Consider the following 19,818-nt stretch of genomic DNA (forward strand, 5'->3'; position numbering starts at 1 on the left):
GGGAAGTGGAGGTTGTGGTAAGCTGAGATCATGCCATTGCATTCCAGCCGAGGCAACAAGAATGAAACTCCATCTCAAAAAATAAATAAAAACATGGAGAAACCCTGTCTCTACTAAAAATACAAAATTAGCTGGGCGTCGTGGTGCATGACTGTAATTCCAGCTACTCAGGAGGCTGAGAAAGGAGAATCACTTGAACCCAGGAGGCAGAGGTTGCGGTGAGCCGAGATCGCGCCATTGCACTCCAGCCTGGGTAACGAGCAAAACTCCATCCCCCCACCTCCCCAAAAAAAAGCCAGGTGCGGTGGCTCACGCCTGTAATCCCAGCACTTTGTGAGGCCAAGGCCGGCAGATCATGAGGTCAGGTGTTTGAGACCAGCCTGGCCAGCATGGTGATACCCCGTCTCTACTAAAAATACAAAAATTAGCTGGGCATGGTGGTGCCTGCCTGTAATCCCAGCTACTGGGAGGCTGAGGCGGGAGAATCGCCTGAACCCAGGAGGCGGAGGTTGCAGTGAGCTGAGATCATGCCACTGCATTCCAGCCTGGGCGACAGAGCAAGACTCCGTCTCAAAAAAAAAAAAAGAAAAAAAAGAAAAAAAAAGAATTACAACCTAAGTGTCTTGTAAACAGGCTCTTCCTAGCTCCAAAATCTGGACACAAGAATAATGGAAATCCAAATATCCTGCTCTAGCCCGCCCTTCTTACAGACAAGGGAACTGAGACTCAGCACGCTAGAATAACGGCACATGCCTCTCCCTGCACCTCCAGCCCCTGGGACAGCGGAGAATGCAGCTGCATTCTGGATATAGTTTAAAGGTGGAGCCAACAGAACTTGCCGATGGATGGGATGTGGGCTGTGAGAACGAGTGAGCAGTCAAGGATGCCTTCAGGGTGTTTGGCCTAAGCAAGGGAGATGGAGAAACCTGCTGGGGGAGGAAGTTTGGTGGTGGTGGCCAGGGCTGTGGGCGGGGCAGGGGAAGGGGGTCTAAATGCTTGCTGGATGAGTGAATGGATGTGTCTCCCTGGCTCTCCAGGGGGCCCTAGACACACACTTGCTTTCAGATGTGTCCAGTCGGCTGTCTGGCAGCAGAGGAGAGGCCCATGCTGGAGATGTTAACGTGACATCGCACATGTGTGAATGGTTCCAAGGTGGATGAAGTTCAAGGACTGGGGCTTGGGGTTGTCAACATTAAGAGGTCCTGTCCAAAGTTCACGTTTTTCTTCTTTCGTGAAATGTCCCACCCTTAAAAAATTTTTATTCTTTAGAGACAGGGTCACGCTCTGTCACCCAGGCTGGAGTGTAGTGGCACTATTATAACTCACTGCAGCCTCAAACTCCTGGGGTCACGCAATCCTCCCGCTTCAGCCTCCTGGGTAGCTGGGACTACAGGCAGGCACCACCATGCCCAGCCCCAACTTTTAAGTATCAGCAACAAACTCAAATTGTAATAAACCTCTGTAGTTTCCCCCAAATACATCCATAGACCCCACTTGGCCTGAGACCTCCTGCTTAGGACCTGTGGTGTGGGTCTGGAGTCCCACTGCCTAGATCTGAACCTGGCTGTCGATTCCCAGCTGTGTGCTTTTAGGGAGGTGACTTAGCCTCAGTTTCCTGATCTGTAAAATAGGAATAATAATAGTACTTACCTTTTCGTGTCATAGTACGGGTTCTCTGAGAGTCGTGATGAAAAGCTATTTGTGATGGATTTTACTAGTGACCAAGGCTGATGATAGCAAAGGGGAACAGTGCACTGGATTTTGATTTCACCCTGGGGTGGGATCTATCTCTGCCATTGACAAGCTCTGTGACCTGGGGCTGGTTTTAGACCCCTGAGAAAGTGGTTTGTTGCTCTTGGAGTTGGGAGCTGGCCAGGATGTCTGCTGAGGCCTCTGAGCCCCCACTGACCACCCTCCCTCCCTGCCTCTCTCCTTCCAGCCTCGCCCACCTGCCACCTCCCACCCCTCTACCCTGCAGCCAAAATGATCCTTCAAAAGCACAAATCTCAGCATGGTCTTTTCCTGCCTGGAGAAAAATCCTTGTTGGCACCCCGCTGCCTTCAGGACAAAGCTGGAGAGCCTTAGCCTGGTGCAGGGAGGTGGGAGGTGGCCCTCACCTCTCTTCTGCTATCTCCTTCCACCAACCCTGCTTGGGTACCAGCTGCACACAGCCCCTCACCACGCCTCAAAGGCCCCATGCCTCTTTGTGCCCCTTCCCCCGTCCTTTCTCCACCTGCCCCCTGCCTTCCCATCATCCTTCCAGCAGCTCCTGGGCCCTACTATACCTTGGGTCTAACAACTTCTCTCCCCCAGTGATCCAACTACCTCCCCATGGCTTCCCTGCCTCTCTCTCACCCCTTCTTCTCCATAGCCCATTTTCCACAAGCAGTCAGAGGGATCATTTAAAAATATCCTCTGGATGGTGTCACCCGCCTGCTTAAAATCCCTCTATGGCTGCCTGTTTCACGTGAATACAGCCACCACCCCATCCGTCCCTCCAGCACGTTCAGCATAGCCTCCCCACCATCCTACTCACCACTGCCCACGATGCCGGCCGCCTGCCTGCCTGAGGGCCTTTGCACAGGCTGTTGGCCTTCAGAGGTGACTTAACATCGCACCTTCAGCAGAGGCTCCCTGTCCACCACCCTTTTCACAGGCACAAATCACTCGTTCAGGAGGCAGCCAGGTCTGCCTGTTGACTTTGTAACCACAGTGCCTGCCCCGGTATCTTTTTTTGTTTGTTTGTTTGTTTGTTTTGTTGTTTTTTTGTTTTTGTTTTTTTTCTGAGACAAGGTCTCGCTCTGTCATCCAGCTGGAGTACAGTGGCGAGATCTCGGCTCACTGCAACCTCCACCTCCTGGGTTCAAGTGGTTATTGTGCCTCAGCCTCCCAAGAAGCTGGGACTACAGGTGTGCACCACCACACCCAGCTAATCTTTTTTTCTTTTCTTTTTTTTTTTTTGTGACAGAGTCTCGCTCTGTCATTCAGGCTAGAGTGCAATGGCACAATCTCAGCTCACTGCAACCTCCTCCTCCTAGGTTCAAGCGATTCTCCTGCCTCAGCCTCCCTAGTAGCTGAGATTACAGGTGCCCGCAACCACACCCAGCTAATTTTTGTATTTTTAGTAGAGACAGGGTTTCACCATATTGGTCAGGCTGGTCTCGAATTCCTGATTTCAGTGATCCACCCACCTGGGCCTCCCAAAGTGCTGGAATTACAGGCATGAGCCACCGCGCCCGGCCCCAGCTAATTTTTGTATTTTTAGTAGACACGGGGTTTCACCATGTTGGCCAGACTGGGTATCACCCTTTCTGGTGGCAAAAGTGCCATGCATCCTTCAAGGCCCAGCCCAAATGTCACCTCCTCTGTGAAGCCTTCCTTCATGCAGCCCCACTCCCTGCCCTGTTCCTGAGGGCCCTCTGGATCATTCTCTCCTATTGCATCCCCTGATGGCAGAGCCAGCTGAGCTCCGTGGCGGCTTCCCGCGAGCTTTATTCTCTTCCCTTTTCCCCACACTCAACATGGTAGTGATCACTGGCTGGTGAGCTCCTCAAGGCAAGAGCACCACAGCAAGAGAGCTCGTGTTTATTGAGAACGGCTGTGTGCTCAGCACTTTCCTGCATCCTTTAAAATCCTCACAACCCCCTGAGGTCGGTTCTCCTAAAAGCCCCATTTTAAAGAGGAGCCAGTGGAGGTTTAAAGAGGTTAAGTCACGTGCCCAAGGTCACCCTGACACCAGAGCTAGAGCTTGGAATGAATCATGGCAATGACTTATATATAGCACCTTCCACATGCCAGGCACTATGAAGGTGTTTCATCTTCACAAAAACTTTCACTGCAGCTTCATGTTATGGCTGGGGAAACTGAGGCATGGAGAGGTTAAGTAACTTGGTAAAGTTCAAGAGACGAGTCAGAAGTGGAGTAGGGGCTGAGCACAGTGGCTCATAACTGTAATCCCAGCACTTTGGGAGGCTGAGGCGGGAGGATCTCTTGAGCCCAGTAGTTCGAGACCAGCGTGCGCAACACAATGAGACTCTGTCTCTACAAAAAAATAAAAAGATTAGCCAGGTGTAGTGGCACATGCCTATGGTCCAGTTACTTGGGAGGCTGAGGTGGGAGGATTGCTTAAGCCTTGGAGGTCGAGGCTGCAGTGAGCCATGATCCTGCCACTATACTCCAGTCTGGGTGACACAGCGAGACCCTGTCTCAAAAAATTTTTTTAAAAAGAAGTGGAGTAGGATTTGAGCTCAGGCTGTCTGGCTGTTGGTCATCTCTTGGTCATGTGCTTAAATATCATGCTGTACTGGCCATTGTAGCCTTCTCCCTCTGACCTGCCTGAGCAGCTCTCATTGTCTTGGTGCCCCCGAAACCTGGACTAGCAGTTAGCCCGAGGAGGCACTAGTTAGTGACAGTATCAGGAATAAGGGCGCAGGTAAGCCAGTGGATGCAGGACCCCGCCCCAGCCGTTCTGAAGCTCTGTGTCCCGAAGCCCAAAGATATGGCCACCTGTCTCCTGGGCTTAGTGCCCCCCACCACCCGCCTGTCCAGACAGCCCCAGGGAAGGACCAGATCCATAAACATGAGGCTCTACTTGGGCTGGGAGGAGTGCTGGGCACTGTACAAGTCCTCAATATTATTGCTTTATTGTCATTTAAATGGAGCCTGCCTCAAACAGGCCACCCAGTTCTAGCCACCAGCTCTGGACAAAACCCCCATTGAAAAGCCAATTACAATCACTCCATCTAAATTGTCATGGATTTGTATAGAAAATTACATCTCCATTTAGTCCTAAAGCGACGTCCTGGGCATGGACAGAGGGGAGGCTGGCCCATTTACCCCCGCCAGCTCAGCGCGGGTGCCGCGGGCAGACAGAAAGCCCAAGCTGCTGGGTCTTGGCCGGCCCAGGAACAAAGGCCAGTTTGTGGGGGCCCAGAGAGAAGCTGGGCCTCTGAGGGCAGCTCAGATTCCAGGCCTGGGCCGATGGACCCTGCACCGCCAGCTGGTCTCCCCTGCTGGCGGCTGTGGCCAGACGAGCTCCTGACAGCCGGCTTCAGGCGGCCCATCAGCCCCACCACCCCCGCCACCATCCAAGGTGGCTGGAGCTTGGCTCATGTCCACACTACCAGGAAATGAAGCTCAGGGAGCACTTGACTGGGATCCTGAGATCTTGGTTTCATTCATTCATTCACTCACTGACACATTCAGTATCTGCTAGTAGCATGAGAAAGGCAATAACGTAGAAGTGAGCTCCAGCTTCAGAGTGCCCTGTGTTCAGTTCCAGACTCTGTCCTCAGTAGCCATGAGGCCACTTGCTTATTCCTTTAGTTTTGAAATAGTTGTCGAATGCCTACTGTGTGCCAGAGAACAGGATAAAATGGTCTTCACTCTTAGCCCTTAAAGTCCAGTGCCCTGGGGAAAATAAACAGGGGCTGACACGGGCTAGTATCCCCATTTCACAGAAGTGTAAGTAGGCAGCTCAGAGGAGCTGGGCATGCTATATGCAAGTGGGAAGGGCGTTCCAGCCAGAGGGAACAGTGTGTGTGTGTGTGCATGTGTGTGTGTGTGTGTGTGTGTGTGTGTGTGTGTGTGTGTGTGGAGGGGGTGGCGAGGCAGGCTGGAGCAGCACTGTGGCATGACATGAGGTCGGTGGGGCAACCTACAGACTGTGGGCCTCTTCTCTGAGCCTCAGTTTCCTCATCCGAGGAATGGGGGCGATGACCCCAGCTGCTGGGGACTTGGGAAAGGGCTCAGGGAGATAATGTGTGCCAGGTGTTCTGCGTGGAGCTGGGCATGGGCTGCTTTTGGCTAACCAGAATAGGCTTACTTACACGACACTCTCTATGGGCCAAACATGGACCGAGGGCTTTCCACACATTCACTCCTAACATTGACAGTCCCATGGGGCAGGGCTAGGATCCCCATCTCACAGATGGGGAAAAGGAGGCAACAGCACAGGTCAGCTAATTATTTGTTCCTGTTCCAGTCATTCTCATTATGGGTTAGCCCAGGGCCTGCACAGAGAAGACCCTCAAAAAGGATTTGTTGCATCAGTGAATGCATCTGGAAGGTCGGTGCTGGGCAGGTGTGGGGGCCTGGGAGGAAGATTCCTGTGTACATGTGTGAAGCTGTGTGGAGTGCTGTGGGATTCTGAGCATGGCTGTGGGCCTGCGTGTAACCGTGTGTGAGACTGTCCAAGGACTGCAGATGGTTGCATGTGTGAGGCTATGTCCATGTCTCTGTGACCTTAACTGTGTGTGACGGTCACACATTGTCTCCCTGAGTCCTTGCCCAAATGCCCAGTGGCCACAGTGGCTCTGTCAGACTGACTGTGTGTGTGTGGCTGTGTCAGACTGTGTGTCACGGCCTACACACATCTGTCTGGGCCCAGAGGGACACTTGGCACCCTTCCTGGGATGGCTGGTGGGCCCGGAGGCTACCTCGGGGCAGGACAGGCAGGTGCAGAGGCGAAGGGGTCAGAGTCCCCAGCCTCCCCTGCCCAGCCCAGCAGACAGACTGGCAAATGGAAAAAAATGTTCACACCCGAGGCAAGCTGGTGGCTGCCCCACCAGGGACTGCTCTGTGCACAGAAAACAAGTTCTTCTGGTATCAGCTTGGCAGGAAGTGGCTTTTGGGTGGCAGGAAGCTGGATTCAGCTCATATCAGCCCCGGCCGAGGGGCAGGAGAGCAGTTATCTGGGGTTAAACAGAGTTACTGAGAAGTGGAGCCCCCAACACGCCATGCCCGATAGAGCTGAGGGCACAGCCCGCCCCTGATGGCCCTTTGGAATGATGGGTGGGCGGTCTTGTAAAGATGAGCCCCTGGCCCCAGACAGGGCTCATCGTCCACCTCTCATTTACTCCCATTTAGAAGATGTGCAGACTGAGACTCTGAGAGGCAATGACTTTTCCAAGATCACCAGTTAAGTAGAGAGACAGAAGGGAAAAAGACTGCAAGAAATTTACATCTAGAGACGAAAAAGCCAGGAAAGAAGAGCTAAGAGAAGAGGAGCAATGGGACAGGATGGAGCTAGGAGTCATATGAATGCAGACAGCAGTGAGGCTGTACCATGGGAAGGCCTGTGTGTGCCCACCATGTGCAAGGTCATCACGTGGACGTCACAGCTGACCTTGAGATCCTGAACCCGTTTCCCAAATGAGGGGAGTGAGACTCAGAGAGCCTCACTGGCTGAGCGAGGCCTGGAATCCAGATCTGATTCCAAAGCCCAGGTTCTTTCAGGTCATGCCCCCGTGCCCAACTTCCACGGAAGGGAAGTGGCTGTTCTAAAACAGACACTCAGTTCCACTAGCTGCTTGTCTGGGTGCTCGGTTGAGGAATTCACTCAGCTGGCCCGTGGAGAGCCAGGGTTCAAACCTAGGCAGGATGGCTGCAGAACTCACGTGCTTAACCACGTGACAGGGTGTGCCCGGTGCTTTGCTGGAGCAGGCAGAGAAAGCCATGGCCCTGCCCTTGGGCTGGGACCGAGGGTCCAGCAACTGGAACAAAGCCCTACAGCTGGCAAGAAAATGAGTCTCCCAACGCCCAGCCCTAGACACTCTGTGCCGCCCCCACCCCGCCCCCACTGGAGCCCCTGGGCACTGGGCTCTGGTCCTTCTGCTGTCATCCCAAAAGGAGCTCTCAAGCTGTTCCCTGGCTGAGATGCTGATTTGAAGCTCGGTTTGCATGTCGTTTGCACATTACTCAGTGTATGTCAGAAGGTACGAACATCTCCCTTTCCGGGAGAGGGCTGCCGGGCCCCCTGCCCTCCTCCAGACAGCAAAAATGCCAGCCGGCTAGACAGGAGCGACGCCCTGGCCTCTGACGGCACCCGCCTGCCGCTGCCTCCCCCATTCCCTCCTGGAGCCAAATTTAGGCAGCTCTGCTACTGAGAGATGGGGAGAGCGGAGGCAGGAAATGGTGAGGTTGGAGGCAGCCTGGCCTTGGCCCTCCCAGAGTGGAGCAGCCCCAGGGGTGCCCCTGTCCCTAAAGCTCTGGGTGCAGCCTCCTCCCACCCCTCCTCTCACTGGAATGCTGGCGGGGTTGGGGAACGCTGGGTTCTCAGCTGCAGCCCAGGGTGCTGGCTACCCCAGCCATGAGGGAGGAGGGAGGGAGGGAGCGAGGGAGGGAGGGAGGAGGTCATGGCCGGGGCAGTGGGGAAGGGATCAGATAGCCTCCTCCTGTCCCAGACACCCACCGCCACTAGGGACACAGAGCCGGTTCTGCTTCTTGGACACTTCCTGCCCCTCCTTGGTGTGCACCCCCAACCCTGGGCCTGATTGTGGGTGGGGAGCAGGGGACACAGCCAGGCCTGAAGGGACTGAACCCTCCCTGCCCCCCAAAGGCTCTCCCAGGCCATCTCTGACTCGGGCCAGCCTCGCACCTGAATGGTCTTGGTTCACCTATCTGGGAAATGGAAGGGGTGGCCTAGAATGACTTCCAAGCAGCTGCCTGCACTGACAGTAGTAGCTTCTGGGAGGCCTGACAGAACGAAGTGAGGGTTGTGGGCTGAGTGTGGTGGCTCACGCCTGTCATCCCAGCACTTTGGGAGGCCGAGGCAGTCGGATCATTTTAGGCCAGGAGTTCGAGACTAGCCTGGCCAACATAGGGAAACCCTGTCTCTACTAAACTACAAAAATTAGCTGGGCATGGTGGTGTGTGCCTGTAATCCCAGCTACTTGGGAGGCTGTAGCAGAAGAATCGCTTGAACCCAGGAGCTGGAGGTTGCAGTGGGCGGAGATGGTGCCATTGCACTCCATGCTGGGCTACAGAGCAAGATTCTGTCTCCAAAAAAAAAAAAAAAAAAAAAAACGCGGGTTGTGGCAGTGGCTTTAGGCCTAGAAACTTCTTCAATTTCTCAGGTATGGCTAGGAGAGGCAGCTACTCACGATGCTGGGACAGAACCTGCGTGGGTTGAACTGTGGGAAGGAAGAAGAGGTGTGGGCTGGATTTCAGCCACCACGAATCCAGGGGTGGGGCTAATGGAGCCCAGTAGTTGGTATCCTGGGGTCTGACTCCCCGGATTTGAACCCCAGCTCTGTCACTCTGTACCTTGTGACTGACTGTGGGCAAATCGCTTCAGCTCTTCTGTGCCTTCGCTTCCTCACCCTGGGGCAACAGATCTCTCGTTGCTGTTGCGAAAGTGAAACGAGGCCGTGAGTGCTTGGCACACAGTAGGTGCACCGCGACGCCAGCCACCAGTGTGACTGTTTTGTCTCCCAGGACGGTTAGGAGGCCCCGGAGCCACAGCAGATGTGGATGTGGTCGCGGTGGGAGGCGCTGTATCTTGGTTGTTAAGTGGGCACGGGGATGGGGGGTTCAAGTCTGCGTGACCCTGGGCAAATGGCCACACCCCGCTGCGCCTTGGGCGGGGAGCAGCAGAGGCACTGACCGAGGAGGGTCTGTGAGGATTACGGGAGATCAGGCTTGGCACGGCGCCTGGCACATAGCGGGCGCTCCCTGGAGAGCTGGCAAGATAGAATGGTACCGCCCTGCACAAAGGACAGGTGGGCAGCGTCCCGGGGGGCGGGGCAGGGCAGGTGCACCGGGAGCCGGTTGGCGGGGCCGGAAGGGGGACGCGAGGCCGGCGGGCGCGCGCGCAGCAGGTGCGCGTGGGGTGGGCGGGGCCCGCGCGGGCGCGGTCTCCAGGTGAGCGGGCGCGCGCCTGGAGGCTGGAGACTGGGGGAGGCCAGCCGCCCTGGCCCGCCGCCGCCGAGCGTCCCTGTGTCTTTAACGCCCCCGTTCCTGCGTGTCCCCCCCCCCGCCCCGTTGGTGCGCCCCCCCACTCCCAGCCGGGCTGCAGCCGCGGAGCCGTCCCCCCTGCACTGACAGCTGGTATCTAATTACTGTGTGAGAATGGAAAGTCAGGCTGTCCCAGCTCCGGGGAGAGGGGATTAACGTCTCCTGCAGAATACACTTCCTCTGGTGGGTTGCCATGGTTACTCTCATTACCTACCTGCCTGCCCGCGAGGAGGCCGCGCGAGCCGCTCCAGCAGGCCCTCCGAACCCAGCCCGGCGCGCGCGCGCGCGCCTTCCCGCCCCTCCCCGCCGGGGCGCACGCGCCTGCGCCGTGAAGAGAGCGCGGCCGCCTCGCCCCCGCCCCTGCCCCCCGCCCGAGCAGCTGTCAGCGGCGCGCGCGGCCAGCCCGGCTCCAGCGCGCGCTGTCAACAGTCATTAGCGCGGCCCGCTCCCCTCCCCCTCCAGCCCCACCTCTTCCCCCGGCCCTGGGTGGGGCCCGCACCTGAGGCTCTCCGCTCGTTAGCGCGCCCAGGCCGCCTCCTTGGCCCGAGAGGGACCCGCCCGCGGGGCCTGGCTGGCTCAGGACTACCTCCTTCCGCCTAGGACCCCCCCTTCGGTGACTCCGGATTCCCTGTCCTAGGCTGCGGTGCCCCGGGAGGCGGGTCTCCAGAGTAGCAGACAGAGCTCTTTAATGGGTGTCTTCTAGGGCGGGTGCTGTTTGTGCATCATTTGGGTTCCCACACACTTCCTATGAGGTGGCGAAAGCCATTATGCGTATGGTGTCACCTCACTCAGGGGGAAACTGAGGCCCAGGCAGGACAGCCCCTTGCCTGGGGTGGGGGCTGGGTTGTCCTTAGGCCTGTGACTTCACCTCTAGAGCACCCTCCTGTGGACCCCCTTCCTGCCCCCGCCAGGCCAGAGTCCTGCAGCCAGGCCCAGACCCTGTCCTGTCCGTCCGGGGATGCTGGACAGTGCCCCTCCCTCCAGCCCTCACAAGTCATTGTCATTCGGATCTGCATTTCCCCAGCCCCTCTCCTAACTGGGGGGCACTGTGGCCCACTGTGCCCCTTTCTTTTCCCATTCCTTCCCCCTACACCCATTCCAGACATCCCAGAGTTAACAAAACCCAAAAGTAAGAGAAAAAAGACTCAGAGCTGCTTGGAGGAGATGGCATCCTCAAATGTAGCGCCGTTGTTTGAAGGGCTGGTCCCAGGCACCTTTCTCTGTGGCCTGGGGTGTGCGTTTTGGTCCCCAGCGTTATTTGAAAGAAGATGGAGGTTCAGCGAAGCAGAAAGGAGGTCTTGGAATATGTGAGGCCTGTTCCAGATGGCAGGTGCGACTCGGTGGTGGCGGTGGCGGCGGCGGCTACGCGCTAACAGTTGGAGATTGTGCACAAGGGTGGAGAAGAGGCAGGTGCTATATTGAGTCCTCAGCGCCTTGTTTATGTATTTATTTATTTATGGGGAGAGTGTGGTCCCATCCCTCTGCCCCATCCAGGCCTATGGAACTTTGGGTCCTAAAATTCTGGGGTAAATTCCTATTTTGGGTTTTTTTTTTTTTCGATTTCCAGTCCCCAGTAGGTAGTATTCAGAACCGAGAGAAATTAAAATACTGCCTTTGTCCCAGTGAAGCAATACCCTCTCTTCAATCACCTGATTGCCCTTTACAAATTATGACAGCTTCTCTTGGGGATGCTGAAGAGAGGGTTTCTGGGTGTTTGGGTGATGGTCTTCATTCTGGTTTTCTTTTCTTTTTGTTCTCTTAGTTTAGTGTGGTTTTCAATTTCCTCTCCACCTCCTCCTTCCTTTCCCTCTGGGGCCCCTTTGCAGGAGACTGACTCCTCCCCCTTGCTTCTTTTTTCAGCCCCACCAGGAGCTGAAATGAGACTTTACAGGAATCCCCCTAGAAGCTTCCAAAACTCCAGTTCTGGCTGACTTTTTTTTTTTTTTTTTTTGAGATGGGGTCTCACTGTGTCACCCAGGCTGGAGTTTAGTGGTACGATCATGACTCACTGCAGCCTACACCTCCCCAGGCTCAAGTGATCCTCCTACCTCAGCTTCCTGAGTACCTGGGACTACAGTTGAATGCCACCACGCCCAGCTGGGTTTTTTGTATTTTCTGTAGAGACCTCCTGGCGGCGGGGTGGTGAGGGGAGGGGAGTCGCCGTATTGCCCAGGCTGGTCTTGAACTCCTGAGCTCAAGCGATCCTCCCACCTTTGTCTCCCAAAGTGCTGGGATTACAGGTGTGAGCCATTGCACCCAGCCCTGACTGAATTTATTAAGGCTGGGTTTGGGGGACAGGAGGAATGGCATGATTACAGAAGTTGGGAAGAGCATGCTAGTAATTAATATGCAGGGTAACTTTTGTCTGTCATCTCAGCCACTTTGATGGCCTGGATGGGATAGAGCGGCATCCTCACATTTGCCTGTGCAATCAGCCCCCTGAAGTCCTGGGCTCCCTCCCACGTGGTAGCCAAAGATTTGCTTCCTTTGGGGTGGGCTCTACTGGCTGACTTTCTCCTCCAATAGCAATCTCGTTGATTTTTATTCCTTGTCAAGTGCTGGATCTGAAATGCACCAGAAGGCATATCCTAAGGCCTTTCTCTGTGGTTTCTTCTTCTACCATAGGAGAAACCCAGTTGAGAAATGTCTCCGCTATTTAGCCGCATCCTCTCAACCACGGCCTCGTTGTTGCTGGAAGGCACACTCTACTAATATGGTGATGGTGTCACACTAAATGGCACCCTGGTGGCCTAAAACTGTGATCCCACCTTGATAAGTATGTAACTTATTACCAGCAAGTGACTTCGAAGTTCTAATGGAGATGACAGAACTGCAATCCATTAGCAACTGGACCTCACTTCACCATCAAGGGCAGGGGTCCATTTAATTGGCTCATGTGGGGAGACAGGCAAGATTCAGTCCGATTCAGGAGCTCCCTGAGGTCGCCCTGGCAGGAGCCTGTCTAATGGCCTGGTAAGACATGCCGATCGCCCTCTTAGGTCTGAAGCCTGGGAATTAGCAATCTTCTCGTGCCGAGCATTCAGATCCATATGAGGAAACCGAGGAAGCCAGAAAGGACCTGCCAAGGGATGCCCTGCTTAAGTATTAATTAACTTTGCCAGGGAGGACTTAAAAATCTGATGTCAGGATGCGGGGCATTCCTGCTCTTTCTATCCATAATCCACATTAAGTCTCTGGGCAGATGTCTTGAATTTATACTAATGTTGCCCAATAAGATTCTTTTGTTCTCACCATTAGGAAAATTGGCCTTCATTGGAAATGAAAATATTAATATATTAGGCCAGGAAGCACAGAGCATGTCTATATTTAATGAGCCAATGCCTGTTTTCCTACAGTTACCTCCCTGGCTGAATCATGGAGACATTCTAATCAGCAGTTCTCAAAATCTGTCTTGCATCAGAATCATCTGGGGGGGGCCTGTTAAAACCCCCAGCACATCAGATTTGGTAGATTTAAGGTGGAACCTGAAAATGTGCATTTCTAACAAGTTCCCAGGTGATGCCAATGCTGCTAGTCTAAGGACCACTGCTGTAACATTTTGAAATATCAGCAGTATTTAAGTAGACATTTGGCAATTTTGTCAATGACTTGCCACCTAGCTTTTCATTTAGAACCCAAATGGGCTGGTTTTAAGGGAGCTGGTGATGTCCAAGAATGTAGCTCCATAAATGTGTAGGTTTTTTTTGTTTGTTTTTTTGTTTTAGAGATGGGTCTTTCTGTGTTGCCCAGGCTAGACTCAAACCCCTGGGCTCAAGTTATCTTCCCACCTCAGCATCCTGAGTAGCTGAGACTACAGGCATGCGCCACCATGCCCAGCTTCTCCATAAATTTTTAAAACTATTGCCATGTCTAATTCTGTTGGCCTGGCTCTGGCAGGCTGTTTGGGGGTTGGATGGTTCGAAACGATGGTGTGCGTTACCATGGCAATGTTCTTCTCCATGCAGGAAGGCCCCAGAGGTTGATCCTACACAAGTGACTGTGTGTTTTTCATGGTTCTTCCCAAGGGGTGCTACAGGGTTCCATTCCATTACTCCTGCTAAGTGTTTCCAGGAAGCTGGGATAGTCAGGAGACTCCAGGTCCCTTCTTGATCCAGCCTATAGATGAAGTGAACTTCCTTTGTCAATTCACTGTCCAGTTTGCTTAGGGCAATGGATTAGATGAAGCTAATTTGGGTACCTGACAGAAGGGGGATGGCAGGGGCTTCCCAAGGCTACAGGGAAGGTGCTTTCTGCTCCCTTTATTAGCAGCTCTTCCCTTGCAGCACTGTCTGGATCCTTAGCTAGGGAAGGCCTGCCTCCCCTGCAGCATTTAGCATGAAGGTTATTACCTCCATGGATGCAAGGGATAGCAGAGATGTCTGTGGCATGTGACTATTGTCGGATCCCTTTGTTGCTGTCTTCTCAGGGTTCTCCTTGAAGGCCACGCAGACATCCTGGTGTTCTTCCCCTAGGGTGTAGCACACATGGAATCCAGGTGGCCCCAGCTCACCAGAGGACAGTTCAAGGTGTGGCTCTGCAGCCCTTGTGTGGTTTGAGTTCTGGTCGCTCCAGGCCCTCTCCTTTCCTATATAAATCTTTGCTGTAGAGACAGGTGGATTACAGGACCCAAATTTGAACATCAAGGGAGAAAGTGATCAATTTTTAAAGAAGGAACTAACTGAAAACTGCTTCCCTGAATAATTTTGCTGGGATTAATTTTATGGTCACATCGGACCAGGTGCAAAGCTGTTGTTTATCAAAGTCAGCCTAAGAGTGCAGGTGGGAGGCTGGGATAGAGACAGGCCACATGGGACAGTATGTTTTGCTTTTTTATCTGGGTTGGTCAATTACATTTTGACTTTTGGAAAGCTTATTCCAAGTTTGTGGGAGCCTTAGCATATTATTTAGGAATTCAATAAGACTGTGCATCTCTTCTGATGGTGGGTGTTACTGAGGGGGACACATTTTGTCATGGGTCCCCTATGGACGCGTCAGAGGGACCAGAGATAAGAGGAGATTCCTAAACACAAAATATCCAGACTCGGAGGGGTCCAAGGGAAGAGATGAACATTAACCAAGTCTGTGTGCTGGATGCCTGACATACATGCTTGATCCTTGGAACATCCAACTAGCACTTTTTAGGCCCATTTTATAGGTGTGGAAACTGACTTTCAAGAGGTATAGAAATAGGCCGGACACAGTGGCTCACACATGTAATCCCAGCACTTTGGGAGGCTGAGGTGGACGGATCACCTGAGGTCAGGAGTTTCAGACCAGCTTGGCCAACATGGTGAAACCCCATCTCTACTAAAAATATAAAAATTAGCCAGGAGTGGTGGCGGGCGCCTTTAATCCCAGCTACTTGGGAGGCCGAGGCAGGAGAATCGTTTGAACCCAGGAGGCAGAGGTTGCAGTGAGCACTCCAGCCTGATGACAGAGCGAGACTCTGTTTCAAAAAGAAAAGGTATAGAAATAAAGTAACCCATCCAAGGCCCCCAAGCTGGTTAGTGGGAAATTTCCATCTCACCTACATAAAATATTGTCTCCTCATCAGATTGCTTTCTTTCTCCATTCCTTCCCACAAAATTTTATCTCCTTCCTTTTCCAGAAATACTTGTGTTCTGGTCTGAAACAATTTTGAACAGGGAGGTCTACTGGCCTTTAAGCAGCTAAGCCTCCAGAGCTATGCCTCTGGATTCAGGTGATCCAAATGTGGCAGATTTCACTGTATACTTAAAAATGGTAAAGATGGTACATTCTGCATGGGTATTTTACCTGAATTTTAAAATTCAGTGGAACTACCCCCATGATATCCTTTTTAAAAACTGTTTTTTAAATTAAAGTTTATCAGACATACAGAAATACACAGATTATAAATGTTAAGGTTTTTGTTTTTGTTTTTGTTTTGAGACGGAGTTTCACTCTTGTTGCCCAGGCTAGAGTGCAATGGTACGATCTCGGCTCACTGCAACCTCTGCCTCCTGGGTTCAAGCGATTCTCCTGCCTCAGCCTCCTGAGTAGCTGGGATTACAGGCATGCGCCACCACGCCCGGCTAATTTTATATTTTTAGTAGAGACGGGGTTTCTCCATGTTGGTCAGGCTGGTCTCAAACTCCGGACCTCAGGTGATCCGGCCGCCCGGGCCTCCCAAAGTGTTGGGATTACAGGCACGAGCCACCATGCCCAGCCAAATGTTAAGATTTAATGACTTAATAAGTTGAATACACTTCTATAACTACTGCCCAGATCAACAAATAGAAACCCAGCTATATTCATTTTTTTTTTTTTTTTTTGAGACAGAGTCTTGCTCTGTTGCCCAGGCTGGAGTGTGGTGGCACGATCTCGGCTCACTGCAAGCTCTGCCTCCTGGGTTCACACCATTCTGCCTCAGCCTCCCGAGGAGCTGGGACTACAGAGCCCGCCACCATGCCCGGCTAATTTTTTGTATTTTTAGTAGAGACGGGGTTTCACCATGTTAGCCAGGATGGTCTCGATCTCCTGACCTCGTGATCCGCCCGCCTTGGCCTCCCAAAGTGCTGGGATTACAGGTGTGAGCCACCACGCACAGCCAAACCCAGCTATATTCATTCTTAAGGTTCATTTTGTTTATTTTCACCAATGTGAACCTCTGGTTAGAAGTGTATTATAACTGTACATCCCAAATCCAGATCTTTGCTGAGTAAAAAATTTTTTAAAAGTCTAACTGACCTATCATAGTATTTGTCCCATCCCAACCCTGTCATGGTGGTATTTGAAGGGCCCTGTAATGCTGGGCGTTTATGGGTCAATAGTGAACAAGTTAGTCATTGATCAGCCTGTACAGATGGCCTGAGATGTCGGAGGGGGTGGGATACTCCCCAAAAGAGGTAAAATTGATTCCCGAGAGACGTTAAGAACAGAAAAGTCATGGAACTTTACAGCTCATCTCATAAGTGAAGCTCGGAGAGGTTGAAGCGTTTGCCTATAATCTCACAGCGAGGAAGCCAGACCAGCAAGTGGCTTCTCCTGTACACGCAGAGAGAGAGAGATATGTGCTATCTGAGACGTCCCATTGAAATGGGTTCTGACCAGGAAGGAAGCCATTGGCAAGAGGGCCTGGTTGGGGCCAGTGAGGTCACCTCCCAGGGTCACCACTTAGGGACACTGCCCGCTAGCTGTGGGGCTCAGGACCCCACACCCCAGATGCCCTTTGCCCCCCATCTGCTCTCTGCTCTTGAATGGGCTGCTGGTGAAGAGACACTGCTGTTTGGCCAACACGGTGTGTCAGGAAAGCTACTGGGTGAAACCAAGACCTGTCTGTGCCAGAACGTGTTGTGTGCGAGCGTCCCCTCCCCGTGTGGCTTGTATTCTACTTGGACTACAAAGTCCAAGGTCTGAAGCCATCTGTGCCATCCACCAGCCACCATACCTCAGGCAGGTCCTGACCCTAACAACCTCCCAGAGTTGCCCCGGTGTTCGGCTCTCTCATACCTGGGGGAAACGTGGTGAACTGCAAAGCACTTCTTAATAACAATATTTATCTAGCAATCCCTGTACTCCAGGCTCAGTGCCAAGTGCTGCACACACAACTCAGTTCTTCATGGGAAAGGGGCTTCTGTTATCCCCATTTTACAGATAAAGGGCCTGAGGCTCGAAGCACAGTAAGTGCTCGGGGTCACAGGGCCACTTCCATGATGGGGCCGTATTCAAACCAGGGCAGAGTGTATCCAAGTGGCCCTGCCCGGCTGCCACTTATGACCACTCAGTCATCCAGTCATTATTTACTGACTACCTACTATGTGTCAGGCACTGTTGTAAGTGCTGGAGAGAGCTGAGAAGGAGCAGGCGAAGCCCACATCCTCTTGTTGCTGACATCCTTGAGTTGGGGTCCTTTGGGGAAGAATTCTCTTGGAGATGTGTCTTTTGGGCACTTTTAGAGAAAAGCCTGCTTCCTTTCCCCCCAGATTCCCTCCATATGGCTTGCTCTTGATCTTCAAAGCCCCCTAACATCCCCACAGACTCCCCTTAGGGAGCTGGCGGCTGACAGCCTAGTGTCCCTGGGTCTGCGTACCTCCCTTGCGGGAACTGCCTGCACGGAGCAGTTCCCCAGCAGTCTGTTCCATTCCAGGCCCTGGCCTCGCCCCCAGCCTCCTGCCCTGTGGTTTCCCTGCAGCCCCCTTTCCTGCTGGAGGGGAGGGCAGGCGTCAGCCCCGCAGCTGTTTGCTATTGAAGGACCCGTCTTGCTCCTGGCACACCTTGTCGGGCCAGCTGACACCACTCAGCCTCCTGATAAGAGGCTCGGGGCCCACGGCCGCCCCGTTCACACGGCCCTGCCACCTCCTCGTGGCCTCGTGCCTGTTATTCTGTACATCTCCACACACAAAGGGCCCGGGTGCTGTTGCTGGCGCTCAGCTGCTGGAGTGGGGAGGGCGGGCAGCCGCGAAAAGCTTTTCAGAAAGGCCAGGGCGGAGGCAGGAGTCACCCAGGTGATCAGAGCCGTTCCCCCGGGACCCCAGCCCAGGCCCACAGTGAAAGGTTACTGCTAATTGGTGAGCTCCTGATGGGGCCGCATCTATTTAGCACTCCCCCCTCCCCAGAGACTTCCAGGATGGTCTTGGCACAGTGTGTGATTCAAGAGCTCCCCGCCCGAGTCTGGCACAATCTGTCTGAAATTGTGAACATGGAGCCTCTTGGTTTTTTAATTTGTATTTTCGTTGTCGCCGTTCTCTGCCCATTGTTGTTGGTAGATTTCATAGCTGCAGCCACCCTGACTCTGGCGTCCCCCTCCAGGGAGCCCCCTCGGCAGGCTCCCTCCCCTCCCCATCCCAAGACCCACTGTCGGAGGCATTGCCCGTCCTGACCTGCTGCCCCGGCCTCAGGGCCCAGTTCTCACCCCGCCATCATCCCTGACACTAACACAGCTTGTCCACCCTGTCGCAGGGGGCAGATGGCCTGTCGGAGCCAGAGGGCATCTCTCTGAAGCGGGTCGCTGTGGTGGAAGATTTCTTTGACATCATCTACTCGATGCATGTGGAGAGCTCAGCGGAGCCAGGCAAAGCCCCCAAGCACGCTGGGCAGAAGAAAACCTACCGAGCGGTGAGATTTCTGTCTCTTTGCCTCCACTGGCAGCCCCAGGCCTTGGCAGGAGGCCACGGGCTCCGCACATGTTGGGCTTGGGGGGCGGGGCAGGGAGCTGAGGCGTGATGAAACGGCCTTTGGGGATCTAGGGGGGCACAGGGCAAGGGCACAGCAGCCAGAGATGGCTCACAGGGCGAGAGGAGGGAATCTGTGGTCTGAGCACAAAGGAAAAGCAGGTTGAAGGGGGTGAGAGGGAGGGAAGGAGAGGGATGAGGGCAGGAGGTGCCCTCCTCTTCCCTGTTTCTGCTTCACTCACTCCCACCCGACACCACCCCCAGCCCTTTGCAGCCTGTTCTGGGGCTGGGGTGCTGGGGACAGATAATAATCAGAGGAGCAAATGCCTTCATGGCATGGCATTTACTGCATGCCAGGCCTGTCCTGAGCTCTTCCTATGTGTGAGCTCATCCTGTGAAGTCAGGACTGGGAGTTCCCCAGGGGAAGTCGAAGGACTTGCTCCCCACCCTCCAGGAGATCACAATTGGATTTGGGGTGGGGAGGCTGAGAGCAAAAACAAGATGCATGAGAAGCAGAAATGTCTCCAAGGCTGGCTTTGAGAGAGCAAGAACCCAGGCTCAGGGGCATTTAGCAAAGGCACCGCCAGACACAGATGAGCCTGGGGGACTGTGTGGAGAAGGTGACACCTGTACTGGCATTCTACGCTTTGGGGAGGCATAAGGGCAAAAAAGGCAACCTAGGGGCAGAAAGCATCACAAATGCCAGGGAAGTGGAAATAGATGGGACTGGCCAGACCAGAGGTCCCTCCTCACCCTGCAGAGGGGCTTGCCTGGGTTCTGATCTGTTCCCTGCTGACCCACATGTGAGCCTATCCACGGCTTATACATAGCTCTGAACCATTTGTCCAGTGCCCAGGGAAGCCAGTAAAGCCAAGCCCTTCGTGCTCATTCAAGCCTTGCTGCAGTCCTGTGACCGAGGCACTGAGGACCCATTTCACAGTTAAGGAAACTG

General features: G+C 53.7%; 1 protein-coding gene across 5 annotated transcripts in view; it reads left to right on the forward strand.

The window, feature by feature from the left end:
• Window positions 1-19,818, forward strand: part of NOL4L (nucleolar protein 4 like) — a 143,946-nt gene that overhangs the window by 40,754 nt on the left and 83,374 nt on the right. For 4 of the 5 annotated variants that reach the window (XM_063633726.1, XM_055265742.2, XM_055265741.2 and 1 more), the window contains exon 2: window positions 18,655-18,810. In XM_063633726.1, coding sequence (XP_063489796.1) covers window positions 18,655-18,810 — 156 coding nt within the window. Of the gene's footprint in view, window positions 1-10,210; window positions 10,349-18,654; window positions 18,811-19,818 lie in introns of those variants that run through there. The other variant, XM_055265743.2, reaches the window with a different exon arrangement.

Source organism: Symphalangus syndactylus, chromosome 24 (genome assembly GCF_028878055.3).
Source record: "Symphalangus syndactylus isolate Jambi chromosome 24, NHGRI_mSymSyn1-v2.1_pri, whole genome shotgun sequence".
NCBI classification, from domain to species: domain Eukaryota; kingdom Metazoa; phylum Chordata; class Mammalia; order Primates; family Hylobatidae; genus Symphalangus; species Symphalangus syndactylus.